At 32.1% G+C, this 22,288-nt stretch overlaps 1 protein-coding gene across 1 annotated transcript in view; it reads right to left on the reverse strand.

Moving 5' to 3' along the window:
* The window catches only part of LOC118183848 (116 kDa U5 small nuclear ribonucleoprotein component), a 104,203-nt gene extending 95,897 nt beyond the window's left edge, over positions 1-8,306 (reverse strand). Inside the window, exons 1-2 of the mRNA XM_035353453.2 lie at positions 8,171-8,306; positions 1,007-1,139 (exon numbers count right to left, since the gene is read on the reverse strand). Coding sequence (XP_035209344.1) covers positions 1,007-1,126 — 120 coding nt within the window. The 5' untranslated portion in view covers positions 1,127-1,139; positions 8,171-8,306. The remainder of the gene's footprint in view (positions 1-1,006; positions 1,140-8,170) is intronic.
* Positions 8,307-22,288: the final 13,982 nt, after the last annotated feature.

Genomic DNA, 22,288 nt, shown 5'->3' on the forward strand with positions numbered 1-22,288 from the left:
TAAAAGTTCCAAGTTATAAAATTAATCAAAAGTAAAAAAAATTAGACATTTAAAAAAGTAAGTAAATATTTAGCATACAATTTGATACATAATTATTAACCATACAATTCGATACATAATTATACTAATCGATACGTAATTACACAATATTATACACAATGTATTCTATAAAAATGAAATTCCTTAATATTAACGTATCCATTCTTTTAAATGTAGAAGCAAATACCTTAATAAATTTCAAGTTAGGCTTAACTTACCCGAGTATACTTCGAAATGGCAAAATTTTCTCGCGGTATCGATTTTAACCATCTATGTAATACATCTTGTTGCTCAGGAAATCTATATACTTTAGATACTTTAGAATCTAAAGATCTGATACTTTAGAACCGTCGCAATAATTTTCTCGGCATAACAGCACACAGCACTTTAAAGGCATGATTGAAATCGAAAAAAAAAAAAAAATCAATATCAAATTAAGGAGATTTGGTTCACGCGCCTTCTCACGACCAAGGACGAAATTCCCCTAACATGCTAATGCCATCTAGATGGCGGCCTTGGTTTAGGGGCGATTTTTCGCACCCCATCGAGAAGGCCAACAGTTTGTGACGTCACTAAGCTATGAGCCTTCAGTAGGGAGGCTTGTGTTTAAGAAGGTGTTGCCAATGGTCAACAGGATAACACATAAATACACAAATAAGGCATTTATACTGAAGGCTACCAACAATTTCAAAACTAAGCTTTTGATCCCTTAAATTTTACATTCTTTAATTTTTAGAAATAAATTTTATGTCATAACTATTTATAATTAATAAATTACAGTAGTATCTCCCAAAAAGGGGTATCCACCAAACCACACATTTTTGCCCCTTAAATAGAGGTGTCCGTCATTCAGAGATATCCTTTACGGGAGGTACTTCTGTATTAACAAAAACAACAGAAAAATATTAAAAAAATTCAATTGCATTTAATGTATAAAAAGGACGTTAGCTCAAATATAATTACGAACCTCATTATATTCAATTGCTTCTGGTTCTTGCCTGTCATAGTTGTCTTCCTCTTCTTCCGAGTCTGTATCAAGTTGGGGGCCAATATAATTCCCAAATTCATCATACAGATCTGCATCCATTGCAATCAATATTCTAAAAATCAGAGTACGTAAGAAAAACTTGGCATAACATAATTAAATCACGATTAAAATATTAATGTGGAAAGTAATTCCAAAAAATTTTTAGTAATTATTTAAATAAACTCAATAAACAATAATTGTGAAGGCTAACTTGTACCCTGCTAAAATTTAAATTAATATAGAGCATAACTTAAGCTAGTGATGAAAGCCTTTAAATGACAAGAGGTTTACTTTTTGTTTCAGTTCCTTGTATGCAAAAGTTAGACGGAGTTTTAAACATTTATAACTGTTTAGTGAGAATTTTAAAATGAATACTCTTGCCCAAATCTATGTTTAACTACAAATAGCGATACCTTGTTTTATTTAGAAAATGTTTTGGAATCGCCCAAATAAAATGATTAAGAATTGGCTGATTTTTTGCAAACATGCAAAGATCAGAAGAGACATAGAAGACTTCTGAAACATTCTCAGAAGAGATGCTTTCATTTGAGAATTGTTTCATGGAAACTGGCTCCCATTCACTTTACACATTGGGATCATCGAAACATTTTTTTTTTTTTTTTTTCAGAGTAAAAACATATAAAAAGCATCCCCCCAATAACAAACTAAATTCTATATAACGAATACCTGAAACTGCAGTCTCTCCATTTTAAATGCAAGTAGTACAAAAACATTCATACATTGAAAAATATTTTATCTAAAACATTTTAAAGAAAATCAATGTTTTAATCTATTTTCATACAGTTGTTAGCAGTAGTAGTAGATTACTTTTTTAAAAAATGCATCAATGTTTTTCTAATAGTAATTGTCTATAGGCTGTTTTTGCTTATAAAGGTTTTCTCAGTTCAATATCACTGGATCTAAATTTAGTCCATATATTATTAACAATACTGAAAATTCTTTCACATTCAACATTGCTATGAGTGATTGTCTAGATGTCCTGCATTAATTTAGAGTGTTCACTATACTTTATTTTCACCAGCAATTTCAGTTTCCCAATTCAACTCCTTTGAGTACTGATTCTTGTTAATTCCACAACTTAAATTAAATTTTCTAACTGTTAATGGCAAATTGACATTGCAATTTAACTATTGCAACATCGATAGTTTTGTCTTTAAGTAAAACTGAAAAATCTATTAGAAAAATATCTTGCATCAATAAAAGACTCAATTTCTAAAGTAGAAAAATTTGTAATTTATATTATGTAAAATTACTTTACTGTTCATTGGAAATATGTTTAGTGTATATTATCATATACTAAGCAGAAGTACATTTTAACTTATAAGGAGAAATTCTTTTTATATTCATCTGGAAGCTCTTTGACTACTTTGTTAGTTGCAGCTGTAACAAATCTTCATCTTCATTTTACTATAAATCCAAGTGTTCCAATTTTTCTTTCCTTTCAGAATTCTTTTAAAAAGAGTAATACATATAAACAATAAATTTTGGCTAATCTTTGGGAATATGGTAACAGGTATTTTGGTAAGGCGATAAAGGTTACTAGCTAGGACTTTAACAGTGTACATGGATAAAGTGTGCGCAATGCCATTTTTGTGCAAATCTGGGATGCTTTTTTAAGTGAAAATAAGTCGACGTGTACATGGATGATACCGTGTATGTCCAATTCTTAAAAATGCGGCAAGCAGTTTGCGATTCTGCACTTTCTCCCAATTTTGCACCTTATCTTCGTCATGATTAAGAGCTTTTGTTCCATAAAAGTTCTAACATAAGCGTAATACGGCTAGCAGATTGTTGGTAAAAAATGTTGAGTAAAAGGAAAAAAAAAAAAAAACATGCCTTTACTTCGTGAAAACAAAATGGCGTCCAAACGAAAACTACCAGGTTCCTGTAGCAGGATTGGTCGCCAAATTTTTGCCAAAAAGTCGCCAAGTTACCATAATTCAAAGATTAACCCAAATTTTCCTATACTTACTGATAAAGAAGCTTTTGATAGCTGCTAAATTTAAAAGGTGGAAGGTGTGTCTGTAGTCTGAGCTCTCCTCTTGCAACATGCTAGCAACATGTTTACAGGTCTACCATTATGCATTCATTGCACCAAAAGTTAAACAGTTATACAGAGAAACTCAAGTTTCCTTTACACTTTTAATAATTATTTGTGCTTTATTAAATCCTGTAGGATATATTTCTAAAGAGTAGACATAAAGTACCACTTACATGACCGAAACATTTATTATATCACAGAAAAATATTTTCAAAACTTATATTGAGCAGTATTTACTTTTTAAAAACCATGTCTATTTGCCAAGCATTCCAGGAAATAGTATTTCCTGATTTGTATACCTTTATAATGGATAAAATCATTTTACTTGATTCAAATTAGAAATAATTCTATGAATATTTTCTAGATTTATGTCATTAAACTGATATCTGAGTCTCATTTAACTAATACAGAGAGAAAGGATGTTATTCAATGTCAAGATTCGAGAGAGAAATGATGTTTAATTTCATAACACTATCTGTTTAGATTAAATTCTATGAAAATTTGTTCTACCACAATTACCTGTATCTCAGAAAAGAGGATTTTAGTTGGTTTTTATGAAATCTCAGTTTGCTTTTATTTTGATGCTTCTTGATGTCGTTCTCCGAGAGTGGCTATAAGTCAGCTCTGATAATAACTAGCGCTCGAGCAGTTAATAATACTGAATACCAATGGTTTCATATCTAACCTATTATTTTAGTAACAACAGCTGGATACCATTTTACATTACTATTATTCCTTCTATCTGCAGAAAGGAGTTATTTTAACGCAATTAACAATTGAAGATTTATTTTTCTCACACATTCCTTTAACAAATGCAGTTGTTGAAGCTGTTTTGTTATTGCACATTAATATTTCTTAGCAATTTTGTTATTGAGAAACACTTTTCTAAATAAAACCCTGGCATGATTGAAAGCATTCAGCAGTAAATTATGCTTAAGTAAAAAAGCAGAACTAGGTATCCCGCATTAATAACATTTTAGTTCTTTGTTTCCACAGATGAACTTAATTTTTTGTTTTTTTAATACAATTTATACTATCCTTTTGTTTTTTATGTAAGCACATATTCTAATACAGCAGCCTATGTAGTCTGTTATGAAGGATGTTCAGACCTTACACCCTGTGATTTCAGATTATACCAAGAGCTAGTTGAAATCATAGGTTCAGCTATTCCAATGAATGATAGCAATCATATTGCTGAACATTTGTAATCTTAGCATGAAACAGATAAAAAAAAAATCAGTTTCTATTTTAATATGAGTGCAAGTCCAATACATAGGGGAATGGTTCGAAAACCATGACTTATGTTCATTCATAATACTATTATAAATTAAATTTTTACTAAACGACATCAGGATCAAAATATACTTAACAAGAAGATAATCTCACAAATGACATTCAAACTGAGCTTTTATGTGTCTAACAAGAATATCTATTTTATTAAATAGATTTACAAGGAGCTAATCTTAGGATTTTGCAAAAATTAACATTTCAGTTTTGCCTGATGAAATACGAGAAGCAAAAGAATTATTAAAGTGTGACTTTTCTAAAAGGAGATTCTAATCTTAATTAAAGCATCTGAATAATTATATTTAATATTTTTCTCAAAAGATTTTGATAATTAAACTTCATACTTTTCTTCCCACATTTAGATGCACTTAATTTTTTGTTTTTTTAATACAATTTATACTATCCTTTTGTTTTTTATGTAAGCACATATTCTAATACAGCAGCCTATGTAGTCTGTTATGAAGGATGTTCAGACCTTACACCCTGTGATTTCAGATTATACCAAGAGCTAGTTGAAATCATAGGTTCAGCTATTCCAATGAATGATAGCAATGAATGAGTGCAAGTCCAATACATAGGGGAATGGTTCGAAAACCATGACTTATGTTCATTCATAATACTATTATAAATTAAATTTTTACTAAACGACATCAGGATCAAAATATACTTAACAAGAAGATAATCTCACAAATGACATTCAAACTGAGCTTTTATGTGTCTAACAAGAATATCTATTTTATTAAATAGATTTACAAGGAGCTAATCTTAGGATTTTGCAAAAATTAACATTTCAGTTTTGCCTGATGAAATACGAGAAGCAAAAGAATTATTAAAGTGTGACTTTTCTAAAAGGAGATTCTAATCTTAATTAAAGCATCTGAATAATTATATTTAATATTTTTCTCAAAAGATTTTGATAATTAAACTTCATACTTTTCTTCCCACATTTAGATGCACTGCCGAATAAGCGCTTAATATGGTAGTTGCTAGCATTTTGGAGTACAATATGATATCAACACTATGATGTTTTCAAATCAGTTAACCACGACTTTTTTTTTTTTTTTTGAGGAAGGAGGGAGGTAATCCAATAGCAAACAACAAACAAATATTGGTTTAATCCTAGTATCCGGTGCACACGGGATTTGACTACTTCTGGCGACTTTTATGATAAGCAGTAAAAACGGAACATATACCACAAGTAGAAACGGGTATTCAAAGAATACATGGTTGATCTTTACAATATGGTAACTGGTAGTTTGGCGACATTTTGGAGGCGATAAAGTTTACTACCTGGGACTTTGGTAATAATGTGAGCAGTACTCAGTTCCGATTACGCATTATTTTGTGTGAGGGAAATGAGAGATCATGGGATATGTCATGTGATATTAATGGACGAATTACGGTTCTTTAATCGGAAAAGGGGGGAAATAGGGAAAAAATCTGGAAATTTTGTATTTGGTTTATTCTGTGTTGTGTGAAACAGTGTTCGTGAATTTTTGGATCCCATGGCCGTAACTAAAGAAAAGTTTATCGGACACGTAATCAAGATTCTGAAGAAGATTAGGTAAGTTAGTATTTTTAATTATTTGAGGATATTATTTTTATGCATTGTTCTAAATGTAAGGTGGAAGTAAAGGAATTTGGTATTATTGGGAAAATTGTTATCAGCAATGATTTAGTTTAAAGTAATTAGGATTGTAAGGTAATTTTTATTAATTTAATGTATGTGCTCATTTATATTTTAAGTAGTGTTCTTGAATTTAATTATATTTTAATGAAATGATAGTTATTTTGTGAATTTTATGTTTGTAGGAATTTGGTATACGTTTAAGTTGAAATAAACGTGCATGGAAATAATTTAAATATTTGATATTAAGTATTTGTAATGCTTGCGGTATGAATTCGTTGGTGACGTGTATAATGTAATAGATGATTTAGAGGTAAAAGGTTTTGGATATTTTATTTATTTTATATGTGGAAATGTTCATATTTGTAAAGGGTAAATACTTTTTCGCGATCAGGTAATTTCATATATGTTCTTTTTACCGGGTTTAAAGATTGAGAAAATTGTCATGTATTTTCGTGAAATTTTTCTAATTTATGAGAAAAAAGCAGTGTACATGGATATAGTGAAGAGTGTGCGCAATGCCATTTTTGTGCAATTCTGGGATGTTTTTTAAGTAAAAATAAGTCGACGTGTACATGGTTTAGTGATATTTTAATTAAATGATAGTTATTTTGTGAATTTTATGTTTGTAGGAATTTGGTATACGTTTAAGTTGAAGTAAACGTGCATGGAAATAATTTAAATATTTGATACTAAGTATTTGTAATGCTTGCGGTATGAATTCGTTGGTGACGTGTATAATGTAATAGATGATTTAGAGGTAAAAGTTTTTGGATATTTTATTTATTTTATATGTGGAAATGTTCATATTTGGAAAGGGTAAATACTTTTTCGCGATCAGGTAATTTTACATATGTTCTTTTTACTGGGTTTAAAGATTGAGAAAATTGTCATGTATTTTCATGAAATTTTCTAATTTATGAGAAAAAAGCAGTGTACATGGATATAGTGAAGAGTGTGCACAATGCCATTTTTGTGCAATTCTGGGATGTTTTTTTAAGTAAAAATAAGTCGGCGTGTACATGGTTTATGTGTATGTGTTATTTTGAAAAACGCGCAAGGAGTATGGTATTGTGCACTTTTTCCCAATTTTGCAGTGAATATTTGTCATGATTAAGCAGTTTTGTTAGATAAAATTTCTAGCATAAGTGTAATTCGGCTAGTAGATTGTTGGAAGAAGTGTTCAGTAGATAAAAAGAAAAGAAACATGCCTTTACTTCGTGAAGACAAAATGGCGGCGGGAAAAAAAAATAGAGGGTTGTTGTAGGAGAGTTGGTCGCCAAATTTTCGCCAAAAAAACGCCAAGTTACCATAATGTAAAAATCAACCTATAGACATTCTTTGAGTCATTTTTGGGTGTTGGCGATAATTTTCAAAATCGCGCCAAGGCTGCACCGTATACTAATTTTACCCAAATATTTTACTAATTTAGAAAATAATAAATCTTTACATCTATGAAATTTGTTTAGAGGGCTACCATATGATCTGCGTGCTTTGCAAAAAGATATTCTAGAGTACTTATCTCCGGAGCAACTCAAGATAAAAAAAGTTTTTGAGCCAAACAGTAATCTCCAGTTTCACCGCTACGCGACAGATGAAAAAGATACATAAATTTATAAACAAATAAACGAATACACGTTATGGTCGCTTCTGAATACTAAACGCAATCAAATGTTTTCCCACATTCAGAAAAATACGGAACAGCTGAATATTAAATGCCTCTTAATTCCATAAAAAAATGAAATGGCTATGCAACTGAATGCATTAAATTATAAAGAAAAAATACTTTTTAGTTTCTATAAATTATTTTTATGTTACTAATCATAAATTATTTCATACAATGGCTTAATCCTAGTATCCGGTGCATACGGGATTTGGCTTCTTTTGGCGACTTTATGATGAGCAGTAAAAACGAAACATATACGATGAGTAGTAAACGTGTCATTCAAAGAATATATATAGTTATACATAGTATATAGTATGTATGTAGTGATAATATATAGTGTATAGTATATACATAGACGTTCTTTGGGTCATTTTTGGCGTTAGCGATAATTTTCAAAATCTCGCCAAGGCTGCACCGTATACTAGGATTTTATCCATACAATTAAACAGAGAAAATACTCACTTAGATAATTTACTAATTTACGTTGTGACGAAGCAATAGCCGTAAACCTGCAAAAAACACAAAAAAAAGTTGTTATTTTGCAACTAAGAAGCCTTTTTGCCCGCAAGGCGAAAAATCAAGCCAAAGAATTGATCAAACCTAGTTGCAAAGGAAAGGAAAAAAGAGTAATGATGAAGAGTAAGGGTATCTCTAGTAGCTCTAATGAAGAGAAAATTAAATTCCTAGCATTTGATACGAATTTAAAGTCAAAATAAAAAAAGGTAAATTAAAGAACAAAAAAATAAGTCCCAGACTATATTTTTAAGAAATTATGGGCCAAAGTAAGAAAGAGAAGTACAAAATAACCTCTAATGCTAACAGCAAAATATCCTTCGATTTCATGCGGTAAGGACCATGGAGGTTAGAATAGAATAGGTGGTGAGGATACTTAAGAACTTGTCCTTAAACACTTTCGTTAAAACTTCTAAATTCGATTTTTCACGTAACATTGTACGCATGACGCACGTATCATTGTACTCTAAATCCCCGAACGCACAAAGTAAACCGTGGCTCAGCGGTTAAAACGCGTGGCTGCAGATCCCGACATGGCGGGTTCGGACCTGGCTGGTGATTTTTTCATCACCTCTCTCTCTTTCAATCTTGGATAACAAGTTGAAAGCAGAAAGAACTACTCGTCCCTTATGCGGACTTCTTATTCATTTCTTTCTCAGTAAACCCTTAACGGTTTCGTTCATTTTTCCTTTAGCCAATGCTCTTCCTTAATTACTTCAGTTTCCTTATCGAAGTTGTGGAGGTAATTGCATTAAGTTGCAAAGGTTCTCCGGAAGACAAACGCCTTGGGCCGAACGGACAGTGGTCACGTGATCGTCACTTCATGTGCAAGCCGACGTCAAAACGAAGCTCCGCCCAAAGCTGTCAGCTTTGGCTCCGCGCAGAACCAACAACAACTTTGGTCGATGTAAACATAGTTCGGTAAAATCCTAGCATACGGTGCAGCCTTGGCGTGACTTTGAAAATTATCGCCAACACCAAAAATGACCCAAAGAACGTCTATATATATACTATACACACGTAGTATATGTATATACACACATAGTATATATACTATATATACATAGTATATATACTATACTATATGTATATACTATACTATATGTATATAGTATATATATAGTATATATACTATACTATATGTATATAGTATATACTATGTTTAACTGTATATTTTCTTTGAATGAGCGGTTAACTACTCATCGTATATGTCCAGCTTTTACTGCTCATCATAAAGTCGCCAAAAGTAGCCAAATCCTGTGTGCACCGGATACTAGGATTAAACCCTCGCCAAGCAAACAAACAACGGTCTTATATTACAGTAATAACTCGGGTAAAATCCTAGTATACGGTGCAGCCTTGGCGCGATTTTTGAAAATTATCGCCAACACCAAAAATTACCAAAAGAACGTCTAAGTATATATAGTGATAATATACTATACACTATATACTATCACTATATACATAGTATATACTATGTATAACTACATATATTCTTTGAATACCCGTTTACTACTCATCGTATATGTCCCGTTTTTACTGCTCGTCATAAAAGTCGCCAAATCCCGTGTGCACCGGATACTAGGATTAAACCCATAGTTCACAACTTTGATTCGGAAATCTGTAATTAGTCTTTGTGGATATCTGTGAATATGTATGTTTGAACGATTTCGAGCATTATACAACTGAATGGCTTGGTTATGTTTCTCCCTATAAGAAAGCGAAAGAATAAATAGTATTAATTTTTTAGATTGTTCTTGTATAGAAAATGTAGTGCACGTAAAAAAATCTTCAGTAAGATTCTAGTATTAGATATTTTTACATGATACGATTGCTTTGTCAAGTTCACTGAGCCAAACTTAGTCTATAAATTTATCTTTCAAAGAATATTCAGAATAATGGTAACCTCACAATAAGATTAATAATTTAATTCACAATGGACTGTGTTTGAATAAAAAAATATAAATAAACAGTATTATCTGTTATTTTGTAATCAGACCTTAAAAATAGATTATAAGTTTTTGAAAATGCCAATCAACTGCATTTCCATATATTATTTGCTATTTTTTTCTCGTGTCACATCATTCATCATCATGGGCAAAATTGGGAATAAAATTTATATAATTGCTACTAAAACATCTGTGTGTTTTATTGGATTTATGATGCTTGTATAATAACAGATATTTTTTATGCCACCATTCATACTTGGGGATAAATATCTCTCACATAACAGTTTATAATGATATCAAAACAATTAGAAACTGAATTTCTTTGCTCCAGGCAAACTGGGATTTGTGTTTGCTCACTTTCAAAATCAATTTAGTTTTATCCAAAATCTAGGCTCCTATTTTTTTTACCTAATTTTAAATAGTTTCCTTACTAAATCAATAAAATTTAAAAAAAAAAGGTAGACAGTTTCTATTCTCCGATTTCGCAAATCAACAGATACATAAATCAGAAATTACAGAAAAAATGACAGTTTTTTATTGCTATTTGAAATTAGGTGCATTTGAGTAAAAATTTTATTATATGATGCAATTCAAAAATATAAAATGAGGAAAATTTCAGGCACTCATCTTGCAAATACTATTTGCATCATTATCATATTTTTCAAACAAGAAGCTCACATATTTTTAAAAAAATCATGCACAATGTTCCTATTAAAAATTTTATGCTCATTTTTTCTCTAATAAGTATGTTTTTAATGTTTGTGTACTTTTATCATGCATTTTAATAATACAAGTGAAACTGAAAAAAAAATAATAAATATCGGAATTTATACGCGGCTCTCAACACTTTTGTGTTCTGCAGTGTTGCCTCTGCGATAATTTTATGGAACACTGCATTTCTGAATATTAAAAAAAATGGATATCAATTGTATAGGCTGCATCTTTATGAAAGACAAATTAAATGCAGATTCTGCCAAACTGGGAAATAATAGGTAGCAGTGCCAGGAATGTGTTTTTTTCTACATATATCAACCATTCAACTTACTTTCTGTGTTTTCAGCATTTTATCTTTACCACCTGTATTTCTGTCATTAAACTTGATTTAGTATTAAACTGTTATTTTAATTCTAAGGTATGCATAGATGGAATTAGTTTCATTAGTTAAAAAGATTATTAGTAAGATGCTTGCTTGCAATGGTATATTGCTAAAGATATATAAGCATGCAGGAAAAGAATTGTTTTAAAGGACATAAATTATATCTTAATAGACAAAGAAACAAACCAATCAATAATATAATTTTCTATTTCAGAATTTTCAACAACAATACATTTTTTTTTCTTTTTAATTTTTCAAAGCTACAAAACAGAAAATAAAGCCATGACTGTTTCAAAATTTAAATACTCAAAGAAAGTGTAGAGAACAAAATATGATCTTAATATTGAATATTTATAAGAACTGTTCAAATAAACTATCAATAACAGCAACACATGCATCACAACTACAATGAGATAATTGGCTTATAGTACTTCTACAGCAATAGTGCTAATTTGGTGCCACGGTCAGACCAGGGTTTCAAAAATTTATAGTTAACCATCACAAATTCTGCAAAAAACGTGCCTTGTGATATATAAAAAATTTCTTTAAATTTTGTACATGCCAAACAGGTATTATATCTCAATCTGTGATCGAGTTCTGGCTAGCCTATATCAAATAATACAGTTAAAAGTCGTTAATTCGGACTCGTCGGGACTTCGGCGATTCCGGATTATCGATTTTTCCGGATTATAGATCATCAGTTTAAATCTCGTAAGATGGCATAAAGAAATTCTAAAATTAAAAATATGAAACCGTAATTTATGAAATAAAGAACAGTTATGATCTAAAGGGTATCAAAGTTTACAAAAAAAAAGCTTAATATTTATTTGTTTACTTTATTAAACATTTCTTTCAATGTAAGTTGTTTAAGTTGCTTCGTTTTATGTGATAATATTTTCTCTTTAATTCTATGAACAGACATAATTTCTTGTTCAGTTACAAAGTTCCGCTGTTCAAGTCCCGTTAATTGCTGTGACGAGAATACCGACTAACTTGTCAATCGAAATTTTTTCGTTTTCACTAACCTCTCTGTCACATTCTTCATGTCTTTATCCATTTTTGGAGCAATTTCACTTTTTGTTTGTTGGACAACATACTTTCGTTTTGTAGATCCTTTGGAAGTTCCAGCATCGGAAATTCTATTTCACATAATCGAAATTTCAAGTTTACTTTTATAAAATTGCTCTTACAGACTGCAAAAAATAATAAGCGGGATCCAATTCGAAGATTAAGGAACAGCGCAATCATTAACATTAACTGAAATAGATAATTAGATCATTTTAGCTTACACCGTCCGTTTTGCATTAAACGCGCAGACGAAAACGTATTCTGCACTTGCGCACACGCATATGCGCAGTAGTCAAGGTCTTTCGCGCACGCGTAAAACGCCTGTGGTAAAGCGGCGCATGCGCAGAAAGTTTTTAGCTTTGAGGTCCGAATTAACGACTTTTGACTGTATAACAAAACAGTTTGCATCATATAGGCAATAAGTCTCTTCAAAATTTGTTGCACTATGCATGAACTATCTTCTCTGTAAATACTTCTGTTTGAAAATTCATAATTTAGAGTAAACTTGGAAAGATTTGTTATGTACTGCTAAGCAACTTTTTCTGTATTTAATATTACTATTACATTAGTGTTTATAGAGTATAAACTCTGAAGGGAAATATGATACCTCATGTTTTAAAGAAATTATTCTGTAATTTGCTATTAATGCAATTCGTACAGTCTATAAACAAGGTATTCTTTTTTCTAAAATTACAATTTTAAGTTTTTAAATTATTGAATCTGTCTAGATCATAATTATACTTACAAATTAATACTGCATTATTTAGATTATAACAAAGGACTGAACAGCTTTTTGGCTAAGAGGAAGAATGCCTTTGTGGAATACTTTTTATAAGAAAAGTTCCTTGCTTCCATGTTACACATCGAAAAAAACTACAAAAACTCTCATACAGTCAATCCATTTGCTGGGATTTGAAACTGGTTTGAGCTAACAACACTCCTCAGTTTTATTGCCTACTGTGAGCCATTTCTGTCGCAGGAAAATATTGTTAATACACATTAAATATGAGTCCCTCCAGTCGTTGGGAAGTTATGACCCCTGAACACTGGTAATTCAACACAGGTTTGAAAACACTCAAATGGGCTAGCTGCATGGTTGTTTTTCTCCATGTGTAACATGAATATGAGCTAGTTTCCCTTAGGAAGTTCTCCACAAAAGTATCCCTGACCTTAGGTCTGTAGCCCTTGTGTACTTGTGCCATATTAAAATAACCTAACCTAACTTTAAATCTGAATGCAGTGTTCACAGTTAATGGTAAATCACACATTTTAAGGTATTTTTTAAAAATTTCTTGAACTATAGAGAAAATTACTCATTATCTGTAATATGTGTTATTCATCGTTTCGAATTCCTAGACATCCATACCCTGTATGGTCATTAAATCTTTAACTGCAATAACTCATTTGCATCATTGGAAAGAAACATTATATCTATTGCAATGATTCATCCACTGCCACTTGTTTTTCTATATTCTCCTTTTCTATATAACACACAGATACATTTAAGTTTTTGTGCTTTTGTTCTCACCATATCCATAGTCATCTGTTTTCAGATAAGGAAACACAGGAGAATATTATAAACTTGGTATTAAAATTCCAAAATCAAAAAGAAGAAAGAGATGCACGATGTCTTTAAAACAAGCCACATTACAGTCTATGCATGCAGAAGGCTAAATATGAAATTTTGCCGAAAACAATCAAAACTGCACTATGCTGTCCACCACTAGACTAGAACATTAAAATTCCCATTCGAGGGATCATAATCTGCAGTCATGCTTCTGAAAAACCATCTGTGAGAATGCTATACATATGCCTGGGTTGAACAATAAATATTTTTGGTGACATCATGGGTTGCCACGTAAATGCTTTTTGGTGACATGGTGTCTTGCTTCATCAATATATTCTCATGGCTTATCGGTGGAGATGTACCAAAAAAAAATCAAATGGCAAAATATTAGGTATGTTCTATTTTATCGGGACTAGATTGACAAATGTATGCATTGTTAGGCATGTATATACATATATGTGTATGTGTATACACATACATTTGTACTTACAATATATGAACACATACATCCATATATACATGCATACATATTTACATTTCTGAAATAGGTCCCGATAAAAGAACAGTGCCAAATATTATATGCAAATAGATAAATTAGGCATTTAATAGACAATATAGTGGCTTTTAAAATAAAGTCCTCACCAGCCAGTTAAAAATCCTTTACCTACTTCAACACAGTCTCTTTCTACTTAGATATTTATAGATTTAAAAATTTCTTGTGAGGAGACATCAGTAAATTTTCAAGTCCTTGCTACATAATGTAGAGTTTTATGAAATTAACTAAAACATATGTAATACAGAGTAATGACACATTTCTATATTTTAAAAAAGAAATTAAAAGTCATTCATAATTGGAGGACATAAAAATCAAAACATACTGATATGGCAACGAAATGAACTGAAATATAAACAGAACCTTAGTTTTCAAAATGTGGATATACTTCTTTTGTATTGCAGCTTCCATTTTTTAAACATCAAGCTGGCATCAGAATTATTGCCAAGTTCATGTCTCATGTACACTTTGTTGCTGCCCTACTTCCTCAATTGTTTTTAATATGGCATAAGAAATATTCTAAGGTCTCAAAGATTTTTGCTATATTAACTCTGCAAAGTAAGATATATGATGATAGTGAAACGTGCCTCTTCAATTTTTATTCCACCACTTAACGGAGCTCCACAGTGTTTCTATATTTTATACATGAGCAGCTGTTGTTAGATCAAGAAAATGAAATTTATATTCCACAGAAAAATGTCTCTTAAGCTGGTATTTACAAGTTCCTGTCTTTTATATTCTCACTAGAAGTCTGAATAAATTGTCACTCCCTCTTGTAGATGGTCGACAACTTTTGGCATGAGTGTGGATGGCTCTCTATTTAGAAACTGAACGAGAAAGAATTTTTCAGTTTTTTGGCATAAATTTTCATATACAGTTAAAAGTCGTTAATCCGGAATCGTCGGGACTTCGGCGATTCCGGATTATCGATTTTTCCGGATTATAGATTATCAGTTTAAATCTGGTAAGATGGCCTGCAGAAATTGTAAAATTAAAAATATGAAACCGTAATTTATGAAATAAAGAACAATTATGATCAAATATCAAAATTTACAAAAAAAAAGAGCTTAATATTTATTTGTTAAACATTTCTTTCAATGTAAGTTGTTTAAGTTGCTTCGTTTTTTATGTGAAAATACATTCTCTTTAATTCTATAAACCGACTTAATTTCTTGTTCAGTTACAAAGTTCCGCTGTTCAAGTCCTATAATTGCTGTGTCGAGAATACCGACTAATTTGTCAATCGAAATTTTTTCGTTTTCAATAACCTATGTCACTTTCTTCGCTATCAAAAGCGAATTATAATGACGAGGAATTTGATTTAAATCATATCAAAGACGGAGTACATCGAGATGAAATACTACATTTAGTAAGGAATTATAAGCCAAATAAAATAAAGAAATCTGCCCTGAAGATAAGGATAGTGCTGACAGATCAACTTCCAATTCATTGCGCGCCTCGGCGTTAAAGATAAACAAAGTTTAGATAAAGAAACGTTAAAGTTTAGATAAACAAAGGATATGCCTTTATTCATTTTTTGCAGCAATTCCTCTTTTTGTTTAATGGACTTCGAAACATACTTTCGCTTTGTAGATCCTTTACATATTAGTAAATATATATCAGAAATTCTATTTGACATAATCGAAAATTCAAGCTTACTTTTATAAAATTGCTCTAACAGTCTGCAAAAAATAATAAGCCGAATCCAATTCGAAGATTAAGGAACAACGCAATCTGCAACATTAACTGAATTAGATAATTTTAGCTTAGCTTATACCCTCCGTTATACATTAAACGCGCATTTGTAAACGTATTTTGAGCCCGCGCACACGCATATTCCCAGCCGTAAATGCGCATGCGTCAACGATACGCTTGCGCGGAAAGTTTGTAGCTTTGAGGTCCGGATTATAGATCATTTCGGATTATGGGTGTCCGAATTAACGACTTTTGACTTTGCTATACGGTATTGTAGAAGAATCATGCCAGTTTTGGTTTTTTGTTTTATGAACAGATTTTCCGCTATGTTCAGAATTTTTTCAGGGTCACCTATTCACATATTTGGTTGGTGAATCATATGCAGGGAATACATCTCTCTCGTAAAAACGTTTCAGTGAATAGTCACATTTTTGTAGTGTTTCTTTCATTCTACACTGTTACAAACAGTATTCTGAAACCACTAAACCAGGTGTTAAAAATATACTTTTCTTTCATTTGCAAATTTTCAAGCTGCACGTGGCTAATCTTTGGAATATGGTAGCAGGTAGTTTGGCGACATTTGGTAAGGCAATAAAGGTTACTAGCTAGGACTTTAGCAGTGTACATGGATAAAGTCAAGTGTGTGCGCAATGCCATTTTTGTGCAATTCTGGGATATTTTTTAAGTGAAAATAGGTCGACGTGTACATGGGATGATACCGCGTATGTGCAATTCTTAAAAGCGCGGCAAGCAGTGGGCGATTCTACACTTTCTCCCAATTTCGCTCCTTATCTTCTTCATGATTAAGAACCTTTGTTCCATAAAAGTTCTAGCATAAGCGTAATTCGGCTAGCAGATTGTTGGAAAATAATGTTGAGTAAAAAAAAAGAAAAACATGCCTTTACTTCGTGAAAACAAAATGGCATACAAAAAAAAAAAAAAAAACTAGCAGGTGTCTGTAGCAGGATTGGTCGCCAAATTTTTGCCAAAAAATCGCCAAGTTACCATAAGCCGAAGATTAAACCTGCACCTCTAAATGCTTTCACTGATGTGAAATTTTATTTAATGTCCATTTTTGCATATTGGAACGTGATGTAAAATCTGCACATTTCTTGAAAGAAAGCTACATCATGCATCTTCCTTACTTCTGAGTAAATTAAGAATTTTAAGATTAAAACATAAATAAAATTCATTAACATGTAGAATACTGAGAGCTCTTCTTGTGATGAGAGAATTCTGAGTGATTATAAATTATTAGCATTTGCATGGTAAGAAATATGATAACATGGTTTCCTCAAAGGTCTTCTCATTACAAGCAAACTGTAAATCATCATTGTTGAGGCTGCCAGATGTTTCAGAATAGTTTACATTGGCGATTTATCAAAAATCTTGACACCTTTAAAAAACAGGGGCCATAATAATAAGAAAAAAGAAAGAAACAATATCACACCCTTACCAAGCTTGATTTAATTTATTTTATTATAGCACGAAAGGGCTATCAACCTAAAACAATGGATGTCTTTGTGAAGGACTTTCTGGGGGAAACTGGCTGGTATTTACACTAGGAAAGCCTGGAATCCATTTTTAAAGTCATTTTTAAGCTTTAAATTGATATTAGCTTTCTATGAAAATACCTTTGCAGCTCCACAAGGACTCATTCATATTAAAATTTGATTGTATTTCACAGGATAAAAATTTGTTATTAAATTTAGTGTGGGTGCAATAAATTTTTCAAAACTATTCAGAACAAATTTATATACACATTAAAAATTCTGAACATGCAAAAACTATACAAAAAAATCTTCCAGTAGATCTTTAGTTTATACTGCATGATCGTTTACCTATCCAAAGATTATGTAAATAATTTATATTTAAACCAGATTCCTTTCAGATAAAATGAAATAAAACAAGTTTTCACATCTATTACAAAATGTTCGTAATTTTAAATTCATTAATTATTCATTTGAATAATATATAGAGAAACAAATAATATTTTTTTTTCTAATACAATGATGAAATTAAAGCACAAAGCATTAATTATTAGATGAAATGTATTGCAAATATTAACAGAATTAATTTAACACTGAAATCTCAAATATATCTCAGTGATTTTAAATAAGCACACGGATATATTGGAAAGCTATACATGCTAAAATGTTAATATTTGGTATGTATCTAGTTAGCATCTGTAGTATTTTCACTTGCTAGAGACTTGGTTGACCAAATGGAAAGTCAAAGTGAATGTCGACAAGACACATGTCATACTGTTTACTACTAAGAAGAATTTCCCGACTCACCTGCAAATGTATGGTGTGGACATTCCGTGGGTCGGGCAGGTCCCTTATCTTGGGGTGATCCTCAGTAAATCTCTCACATGGAACCCACACGTTACACATATTCTCAGGAAGTTTCGAGCTAGTAAAGCTTCACTCTTCCCCTTAATTGCTCGAAACAGTGTTCTATCTATTGATAATAAGTTGCTCATTTACAAAACCATGTTGCGTCCAATTCTTAGTTATGCATGCCACGTCTGGGCATACTCGTGCAAAAGTTTGAGAAGGCAGTTACAAGCTGCCCAAAACGAGGTATTGCGTATGATACGTAATGCCCCCTGGTACATTCGGAATAGCCAAATTCGTAAAGAGTTAAGAATAGAGGATCTTTGTGATTTTTATTGCCGCCTATCTAGGGCATTTTATGATAAACAGGAACTTCTGGACAATCCTGTGGTTGTTAACTATTGTTATGATACTAGGGACCCCAATTTCAGTAAACGCCCAAGGGCGATCCTAAATGTTAGTAATATGTAATTTTGTATATGTGTTATACAAATTGTTGCTCAGATTCTTTATTGTATATTGTTCTTTTTTCCTCCTGATTGCATTTTGTTTTTACTAGTGGCACTAAGGCGTCGCACTTCGTATTTTGTTTCTCTTGTGTGTACAGTCGGTCAAAAAAGTATTCGAACACCGGCACCCATTCAGAAAATTTACTTTTCCGTTGAGAAACAAAATTGTCTCCAGAGTCCATCTTGGTTCGATAGAAAAAAAAACAAAAGGATGGCTCATGTCCAAAATTGGTTAGGTGCATAAAACAAAATACAACATGACCTATCTGGGTGAGATGGGAAACAAAATGGCTGCTCACGTGATCCATTATTCCGCTCATAGAAAACGCAAAGTGTCGCTGCGGCTCGTCTCGGTTCGCGAAGAGTGAAAACCCAAAACGGTCTGCAGTGTCTATCTTTGTTGGATGAGAAAACAAAAGGATGGCTCATGTCCAATTTATTTAGGTGTGGGAAAAAATATAACGTGACCTATCTGGATGAGATGTCTCCATCGATCCAGTATAGACTTTTTCCCCATCTGCAATAGGTGACATCTATAAACAATTTCATTGAAATCTCCTCGAAATATAAGAAACAGCTAGCTCGTGAAATTGTAAGGTATTCCCAAAAAATTCCACTTCTTGAAGAAGGAAAAACATCCTAGCTGCAGATGAGGTAGAGAGAGAAAAAGCATGTTGCACTATGGAGAGCCCGCACGGTTCTGAACAGAAAACGTGGAATGCTTTTATAGAAAAGAGTTGAAAGTGAAAGTAAAAGCCGATTGGAAATTTTTCACTTGGTTGCCGACTGGGAAAAAATTTTCAGAGCTCAGAAAAAAATTCTGAGATGTAAAAAAAAAAAAAAAAAACTTTTTGTTAATTTTTATCATGTCTTCTAGACATGATAAAAATTAACCCTACCCCCCTTTTGTGTGGGAATGTTGTCTCACTGTTTCTAAAATAGACCATGACTCATTCTAGGAATTATATGTTTTAGAAAGGATGAGTCATGGTCTTTGGGTTTCTCCATTCCAAAGTAAACAAAGTGAAGACATCAAATTAATAGAAAAAAGGAAGAGTTTTTTTTTTTTTCAGCTTTGGAAATATTTTTCCCATTCAACAGCCAAGAAATATTTCCAGCCAATACAATTTCATTTTTACTTTCACTTTCAATTCATTTCTTATATCTATAAGAACATTTCATGTTTCTGTTCAGATCAGTGTGGGTTGTTCAAGATGCAGCAACTCTACTCCATCCACAACCAGGAAAAAAAGATGTTCTTTCATGATGAATTCTTTTGGCTTTCGAAAACAATGATGACATGATGATTGTAATACATTTCTGTTGTCATGTCCCATACTTGAACTCAGAATTATTTCCAGAACTCTGAAAATTTTTCCTAGTCACCTCGATGACCCAACTTTCGTATATTTATTTTTTAAGCCACTCGAGTTTCGACTTCCCATCCGTGTGTGCTGTGCATTCAACCTAGACACACATTCCCTGAGCTCTAAGAAAATGTTTCCCAGCCCACTCAATCGCTGAAATGGATTAAAAAAAATTCTTTCATACATTTTTAAAGCTCAAGCGTGTTAGCTGTCATGGAAAGAACCTTTTTTTCCCTGAGCTCTAAGAAAATGTTTCCCAGCCCACTCAATCGCTGAAATGGATTAAAAATAAATTCGTTCCTATATTTTTAAAGCTCAAGCATGTTAGCTCTCATGAAAAGGGCCTTTTTTTTCCCCAGCCCACTCAATAGCTGAAATGAATTAAAAACAAATTCTTTCATACATTTTTAAACCTCAAGAGTGTTAGTTCTCATGGAAAGAGCCTTTTTTTCCCCTGAGCTCTAATAAAATGTTTCCCAGTCCACTCAATCGCTGAAATGGATTAAAAACAAATTCTTTCATATATTTTTAAAGCTCAAGCGTGTTAGCTGTCATGGAAAGGGCCTTTTTTTTTCCCCAGCCTACTCAATCGCTGAAATGGATTAAAAATAACTTCTTTCATATATTTTTAAAGCTCAAGCATGTTAGCTGTCATAGAAACTGAAATTTATGTCATGGTTTGGGTCTCACACGTCGTCAACGGTATGGTTTGAGGTGTCTTTCAATATCATGACATCTCCTTTCAAATAGGATTTTTCTTAAACTATGTTGAAATCTTTTTGCATCCAAACCACGGATGGGAAATTCTGATTCATGGATGGATCATCCAATTTCGCTAGAACCTGATAAACGGTTGCTGATGAAATCCAAACGAGGGGTCCTAGCTTTTCAAAAGGGAAACATTTTCCCCTAAACAGAAGAATGATTTCTATTCTGTGAGACATTAAAAAGTGGAAAGAAACTTGTGTTCACAGCTCTTTCTAGAAGAATGTTCCTGGGTCCAGATGAGATAAAGAAAGAGAAAAAGCATGCTGCCCCTTGGATAGCCCGCACGGTTCTGAATAGAAAACGTGGAATACTTTTATAGAAAAGCGATGAAAGTGAAAGTAAAAGCCAAATCGTCTTGGCTGGAAAATTTTCACTTGGTTGCCGACTGGGAAAAAATTTTCAGAGCTCAGAAAAAAAATCTGAGATGTAAAAAAAAAAAAAAAATTGTTAATTTTTATCATGTTTTCTAGACATGATAAAAATTAACCCTACCCCCCTTTTGTGTGAGAATGTTGTCTCCCTGTTTCTAAAAATAGACCATGACTCATTCTAGGAATTATATGTTTTAGAAAGGATGAGTCATAGTCTTTGGGTTTCTCCATTCCAAAGTAAACAAAGTGAAGACATCAAATTAATAGAAAAACAGAAGAGTTTTTTTTTTTTTTTTCTTTTTTTTTTTTTTTAGCTCTGGAAATATTTTTCCCATTCAACAGCCAAGAAATATTTCCAGCCAATACAATTTCATTTTTACTTTCACTTTCAGTTCATTTCTCATATCTATAAGAACATTTCATATTTCTCTTCAGATAAGTGTGGGTTGTTCAAGATGCAGCAACTCTACTCCATCCCACAACCAGGAAAAAAAAGATGTTCTTTCATGAGGAATTCTTTTGGCTTTCATGCATTCAACCTGGAGACACATTCCCTGAGCTCTAAGAAAATTTTCCGAGCCCCCTCAATCGCTGAAATGGATTAAAAATAAATTGTTTCATACATTTTTAAAGCTCAAGCGTGTTAGGTGTCATGGAAAGAGATTTTTTCCCCTGAGCTCTAAGAAAATGTTTCCCAGCCCCCTCAATCGCTGAAATGGATTAAAAATAAATTCTTTCATACATTTTTAAAGCTCAAGCGTTTTAGGTATCATGGAAAGAGCCTT

This window comes from Stegodyphus dumicola, chromosome 6, assembly GCF_044657685.1.
Source record: "Stegodyphus dumicola isolate Sdum_Otavi_A_Nest chromosome 6, ASM4465768v1".
NCBI classification, from domain to species: domain Eukaryota; kingdom Metazoa; phylum Arthropoda; class Arachnida; order Araneae; family Eresidae; genus Stegodyphus; species Stegodyphus dumicola.